The following is a 7,265-nucleotide window of genomic DNA, read 5'->3' on the forward strand; positions in this document are numbered from 1 at the left end:
GTTGTAGTGGGAGCAAATTCAACAAAGTAGCTATCATTATTATTCTCATCAAGTGTTGGAGGCATAGTATAATCACAACAAAATTTACTCTCCATAGTAGGTGGCACCAAAATACCACTATCATTATAATCATCATAAATGGGAGGCAAAGTATCATCAAAGAAAATTTTCTCCTCAATGCTTGGGGGACTAAAAAGATCATGAAAACCAGCTTCCCCAAGCTTAGAACTTTCTATATCATTATCAACAATGGTGTTCAAAGCATTCATACTAATATTACTACCAGCATGCAAATAAGATTCCATAGGTTTTTTAATTTTCGCATCAAACAATCCATGTTTTAAATCAGGAAATAGAATAAGAAGATCATTCTTGTCCATTATGCCAAACTAGTGTAAACAAGAAACAAAAAGATGCAATTGCAGGATCTAAAGGAAATAGCTTTGAGTACTTACAACGACGGAAAATAGCTTGGTAGCCGAGGTCCGGAGTGTGAGTACCTTTTACCTTTCCTCCCCGGCAACGGCGCCAGAAAATAGCTTGATGTCTACTTCCCCCTCCTTTTCCTGTAGACAGTGTTGGGCCTCCAAGAGCAGAGGTTTGTAGAACAGCAGCAAGTTTTCCCTTAAGTGGATCACCCAAGGTTTATCGAACTCAGGGAGGAAGAGGTCAAAGATATCCCTCTCATGCAACCCTGCAACCACAAAGCAAGAAGTCTCTTGTGTCCCCAACACACCTAATAGGTGCACTAGTTCGGCGAAGAGATAGTGAAATACAGATGGTATAAATATATATGAGCAGTAGCAACGGTGCCAGAAAATAGCTTGCTGGCGTGTAGTTGATGGTGGTAGTATTGCAGCAGTAGTAACGTAGTAAAACAGTAAACAAGCAGCGATAGCAGTATTTAGGAACAAGGCCTAGGGATTACACTTTCACTAGTGGACACTCTCAACATTGATCACATAACAGAATAGATAAATGCATACTCTACACTTTTGTTGGATGATGAACACATTGCGTAGGATTACACGAACCCTCAATGCCGGAGTTAACAAGCTCCACAATATTGTTCATGTTTTAGTAACCTTATAGTGTAAGATAGATCAACACTACTAAACCAAGTACTAACATAGCATGCACACTGTCACCTTCATGCATATGTAGGAGGAATAGATCACATCAATATTATCATAGCAATAGTTAACTTCGCAATCTACAAGAGATCATGATCATAGCATAAACCAAGTACTAACACGGTGCACACACTGTCACCTTTACACACGTGCAGGAGGAATAAAACTACTTTAATAACATTGCTAGAGTAGCACATAGATAAATTGTGATACAAACACATTGCAATCATAAAGAGATATAGATAAGCACTTCACTATGCCATTCAACAGTGAATAAGTATTCTGTGAAATATAGCCTAAGAGACCCACACGGTGCACACACTGTCACCTTTACACACGTGGGACAAGGAGTCTCCGGAGATCACATAAGTAAAACTCACTTGACTAGCATAATGACATCTAGATTACAAGCATCATCATATGAATCTCAATCATGTAAGGCAGCTCATGAGATTATTGTATTGAAGTACATAGGAGAGAGATGAACCACATAGCTACCGGTACAGCCCCGAGCCTCGATGGAGAACTACTCCCTCCTCATGGGAGCAGCAGCGGTGATGAAGATGGCGGTGGAGATGGCAGCGGTGTCGATGGAGAAGCCTTCCGGGGGCACTTCCCCGCTCCGGCAGCGTGCCGGAACAGAGACTCCTGTCCCCCAGATCTTGGCGTCGCGATGGCGGCGGCTCTGGAAGTTTTCTGTGGTTTTCGCCAATCGTATCAGGGTTTTCGCGACGGAGGCTTTAAATAGGCGAAGAGGCGGCGCCAGAGGGTCGAAGGGGTGCCCACACCATAGGGTGGCGCGGGCCCCCCCCTTGCCGCGCCGGCCTAGGGTTTGGTGGGCCTGTGCCCCCTCCCTGGTGGCTCTCGGGTGTTCTGGATGCTTCCGGGCAAAATAGGAACCTGGGCGTTGATTTCATCCGATTCCGAGAATATTTCGTTACTAGGATTTCTGAAACCAAAAACAGCAGAAAACAGCAACTGGCACTTCGGCATCTTGTTAATAGGTTAGTTCCAGAAAATGCACGAATATGACATAAAGTGTGCATAAAACATGTAGATAACATCAATAATGTGGCATGGAACATAAGAAATTATCGATACGTCAGAGACGTATCAGGAACCATGACCTAGGCCTTTGTGGCAAGGGTCACCAGAGAATAAAGTGAGGCCTTCGTGGCGCTCGGTTTGTGGTGTGACTACCGCATCTTCAGGTGAGGCATTTGTGGCGTTGGTGTGCATCGAGCAACCACACCTCAAGGTGAGGCCTTTTGTGGCGTTCGGTAGCACTATGCCACCCCACATCTCCAACGGGGATTAGCTTGAACTTGGGGATAAATCATCGTCTCTCGCATGCCTCGGTTATCTCTATACCCGAGCTCTTTACTTATGCACTTTACTTTGTGATAGTCATCATGCTTGAAGTTATATATCTTGCTATCACATAGTTGCTTGTATTGGTTAGCATAAATTGTTGGTGCACATAGGCGAACCATAGTATATAGGCTTTGGGCTTGACAAAGTAAATGCTAGTTTTATTCCGTATTTGTTAAGCCCATATCGTAAAAAAATTAAACCGCCTATTCGCCCCCTCTAGGCGACATATGTGTCCTTTCACCGGCTACGTGCCATCGTCTTTGCTTCCGAAAGAAGCTCTCGACAGTTGTCTCGCCTTCAAGCTAGCGTTGGACTCGCGGGGAATGCTTTCGGTGCCTCAAACGTGGCCACCAGGTCAGCCCATGCCGTGAGCCCTTCAGATGCATCTGATGTCGTCATCCTTGTCATCAGGAGCACTTCTGTCGTGCGCGCTTTGCCGCCCCTCGCTCTCGCTCTCGAACACTCGTGCTTGTTCTTCGGACGCATGTGCTCCTTGCCAGCTCATCCGCTCAGCTTTGTCATCCTGGAGTTGGGCTGAGGTTGTGGGATGCTCGTCGTCGCCTACATCATCGCAACCATGGCCCTTTCCAAGGTGTGTTGCGAAGAGTTCAATATCAATGCCAGTTTGGACCCTCGCTTTCAGTGTCAGTTTGTCTTGCTACGCATGGAGCTCACTTGATAGGGCAAAGAAGGCCGATCTTTCGATAAGAGTATGATAGCGTCGACTTGTTGGTGGAGTTCGTGCTTGACAATCCGACTACACGTGCAAAGCTCGTGCGCCAATGCAATCGCTAGGACAATCTCCGGGAGTTACTAATCTTGCGGATGCACGATCAGCCTGACCAGCGAGGGTCTTAATTCCTACCTGAAATCGAGAACAAGTAAGAATTAATATTGCAATCAGAATATTTCGGATGAAAGATGAAAGCTTTATTGAATAAGGTGGGATTCCGAATAGTCGGTCTTTTTCTGGGCGTTGGCCTCAAAAGAAATACACGAGAGTTGCAGCAATGGCTAACTTTTAATCTAATCAAAATCTGAGTCTAAATGTGACGGCTCTGCGGGTATTTAAAGGAGGAAAATGTGGGGTTTCGGCCAGCCATACGTATGGTGGCCGAACCAAACCCTAGAAGGCCTTTCCCCCTTCAATACGGACTCTAAAAAGTGGCTGACTTAATTCCTGCGAAAATGACATGGGCCTGGCCCAAAACTAAAGGTGACGCAGCACCATATTATGCTATGGACGAAATTATGAAGTGGAGAACTCTATATTTCGTCCATGTCTTCATCTCTTCTTATGGTGGCTTCAAAGTTCTGTAATCTCCACTTGCGACGTCCTCTTCAATCCTCAAATGCTTGCTGCCATCTCCTCCATGTGTGATCATGCTCCAATGCTCGTCCTCATCATCCATGTTAGGTCCATCATTCCTAAGAGTAACAAATATATCTGATTTAGGCAGCATCATATTCTCATGTATGTGAGGAATAGTTCCAAGAAACGAAAGTACCTGATAGTTACGTTGTTTGGCACGAGATTGAGTGATTGGTCCTTGTATTTGTGTGGCTGTAGGTACAGTGGTTGTATCAATAGATGGGATGTCCTCATCATGCCCCCCTTCTTGAATTGAAGTCGTCCTCGATGAAAGCTCCTCTTCTTCACCAAAGTAAGGCTTCAAATCTGCAATGTTAAATGTAGGGCTAACCGGACCCAATTCTGCAGGAAGCTCAAGTTTATATGCATTATCATTTATTTTCTCTAACACCTTAAAAGGACCAGCAGTGCGTGGCATTAGTTTAGACTAGCGCAATTCAGGAAAACGATCTTTGCGCAAATGCAACCAAACAAGATCGCCAACATCAAACACAACATGCTTTCTTCCTCTATCCCCAACAATTTTATACTTAGCATTCATGTGTTCTATGTTGTCTTTAGTAGTCTCATGCAATTGTAATATCAATTCAGCACGTTGTGTAGCATCGAAATTATTTTTCACCGAAGATGGTAAAGGCAATAAATCAATAGGTGCACGTGGTACAAAACCATACACAATCTCAAAATGGCACATCTTAGTGGTAGAATGTAGCAAACGATTGTAAGCAAATTCAACATGAGGTAAACATTCTTCCCACAATTTTAAGTTCTTCTTCAAAACAACCCGCAGCATAGTAGACAATGTTCTATTTACTACTTCAGTTTGTCCATCATTTTGGGGATGACATGTAGTACTAAACAGCAATTTAGTCCCCAACTTAGCCCATAAACATCTCCAAAAGTGGCTAAGAAACTTAGTATCACGATCAGAAACAATAGTATTGGGCACACCATGTAAACGAACAATTTCGCGAAAGAATAAATCAGCAACATGTGTAGCATCATCAGTCTTGTGACATGGAATAAAGTGTGCCATCTTAGAAAACCGATCCACAACAACAAAGATACTATCCCTCCCCTTCTGTGTACGAGGCAATCCCAAAACAAAATCCATAGAAATATCCTCCCAAGGTACACTAGGAACATGAAGAGGCATATATAAACCATGTGGATTAAGTCGAGACTTAGTTTTTTGACATGTAGTGCAGCGTGCCAAAAATCTCTCAACATCTCGATGCATACGTGGCCAAAAGAAGTGTGCAGCAAGTACATCCTCCATCTTCTTCACACCAAAGTGTCCCATCAATCCTCCTCCATGTGCCTCCTGCAACAACAAAAGACGAACGGAACTATCTGGGATGCATAGCTTGCTAGCACAGAACACAAATCCATCATTGAGGACAAATTTGTTCCATTTTCTACCATCTTTACAATTCAGCAACACATCTTTAAAATCAACATCATGCAAGTATTTTTCCTTTATAGTTTCTAATCCAAAAATCTTGAAGTCAAGTTGAGATAGCATAGTATAACGGCGCGACAAAGCATCAGCAATAACATTATCTCTACCCTTTTTGTGTTTGATAACATAGGGAAAATACTCAATAAATTCAACCCACTTTGCATGGCGGCGATTCAACTTAGCTTGACTACGAATATGCTTCAAAGATTCATGATCAAAATGTATAACAAATTGGTGTTCAATCCCACGAACATGTGGTAATCCAAGTGCAACATCTTGTGGGAACACATCAATGAACTCCTGCAAAAGGTTAGCAACCGCAGGTGGCAAAGAAGGAGGCATATCCTTAAATGAAAACATAACTTCTTTGCAAATAATAGCATAGCATGGAGTAGTGTTCACATCAAGTTCAGCAATATCAGATTTGCTAGCAAGCAAACAAGGATTTTTCAAATGAATTTCAGTAGCATGGTTCGAATCAGATTTAGTATTAGTCTTATGTGGCACAAAATATGCAGCAACAATCTGATTTTCACTCTTATGTTTCTCCTCGTTTTTTACTCTACTAGCTCTAGCAAGATCATATTTTAATATTTGTTCAGGAGTCATAGGTTTGAGACCAATTTTCTTTCCATCATGCATAAGAGAATACTGATTAGTTTTACCAGTATGAATAGATTCTCTATCAAATTGCCAAGGTCTACCAAGTAACAAAGAACAAGCTTGCATAGGTACAACATCACAATCCACAAAATCAGAATATGTACAAATAGTAAAATACACACGTGTAGTTCTTGTTACCTTGAGCTTCTGAGAGCTCTCAAACCATTGAATGTAATATGGATGTGTGCGTTGTCTCGTAGGTAGAGAAAGCTTCTCCACCATGTCAACGATGGCCAGATTATTGCAGCTCCCTCCATCAATGATGATCCGTATAGCTCGCTCTTTTACAACGCCTCTTGTTTGAAACAGGTTGTGGCGTTGATCATGCTCAAATTTGCTCAATTGCACGCTCAACACACGCTGTGCAACTAAGCTCCTGTACTGAAAAGCAGTGTCAGCTTCCATTACCTCCATCGCTCTCCCAGAATCAGAATTGGTACCATCACGTGCAACAATAAGGGCCAATATATCTTCATCAAAGTCACTTGTTGAATCATATTCGCCATCTTCACACACCAACATCACACGCTTGGTTCTGCATTCTCTTTCTATGTGACCAAATCCCAAGCATTTGCGACATTGAATGTCGCGAGTCTTCCCCGTGGAGGCCATGGAAGATGAACTCCGAGGAGGACCAGCAGATGGTGGTGGAGTAGCAGCAGGTGGTACTCGTGATGCAAGCGCGGTGTACTTGGAGGTAGTAGGTGCTGGTGCAGCCCCACGAGATTGTGGCGCTGATTGTCGCGGAGACCATGATGATGTACGACCTGCAGAAATATTAGCTCTTCTCCATGGTGGTTGACGATCCTGCACTTCACGTTCAGCTTTGCAAGCAAGATGAAACAAGCGAGTAATAGTGTTGTACTCCTTATGATCTAAAATATGCTGAATCTCTTTATTCAAACCACCAAAGAAACGTGCAAGCATAGCCTCATTATCCTCTACAATACCACAACAAATCATGCCAGTTTTCAATTCTTGATAATAGTCTTCTACAGAATTTTTTCCTTGTTCTAAGCGAGACATTTTTTCAGCAAATCACGTTGATAATATGGAGGAACAAAATGAGCATGCATAGCAAGTTTTAAACCAACCCAAGTAGTGATGGGATTCGTAGCATAGAAAACAAAAAAATTCCTACCACGAGAACGCAATCCAAGCCAAGATGCAATCTAGAAGATGGGAGCAACGAGGGGATGAACGAGACTAACCCTTGAAGATTTCCAAAGCCTACAAGAGGAGGCTCTCGTTGTTGCGGTAG

At 43.0% G+C, this 7,265-nt stretch overlaps 1 protein-coding gene across 1 annotated transcript; it reads right to left on the minus strand.

Moving 5' to 3' along the window:
• Window positions 1-2,883: 2,883 nt before the first annotated feature.
• On the minus strand, window positions 2,884-6,616 carry LOC139831792 (uncharacterized). Its single transcript, XM_071821125.1, has 2 exons — window positions 6,007-6,616; window positions 2,884-3,068 (listed from the first exon to the last, which is right to left on the minus strand). Exons 1-2 carry the CDS (start codon window positions 6,614-6,616, stop codon window positions 2,884-2,886), a joined length of 795 nt encoding a protein of 264 aa, XP_071677226.1.
• Window positions 6,617-7,265: the final 649 nt, after the last annotated feature.

Source organism: Lolium perenne, chromosome 1 (genome assembly GCF_019359855.2).
Source record: "Lolium perenne isolate Kyuss_39 chromosome 1, Kyuss_2.0, whole genome shotgun sequence".
Taxonomy (NCBI): domain Eukaryota; kingdom Viridiplantae; phylum Streptophyta; class Magnoliopsida; order Poales; family Poaceae; genus Lolium; species Lolium perenne.

Coding starts and splice junctions, on each gene's coding strand:
- LOC139831792 (XM_071821125.1), bottom strand. CDS start 6,616: ATGGCCTCCACGGGGAAGACTCGCGACATTCAATGTCGCAAATGCTTG. Junction 3,069..6,006: donor TAGAGAATCTATTCATACTG/GTAAAACTAATC, acceptor GCGATGATGTAG/GCGACGACGAGCATCCCACA.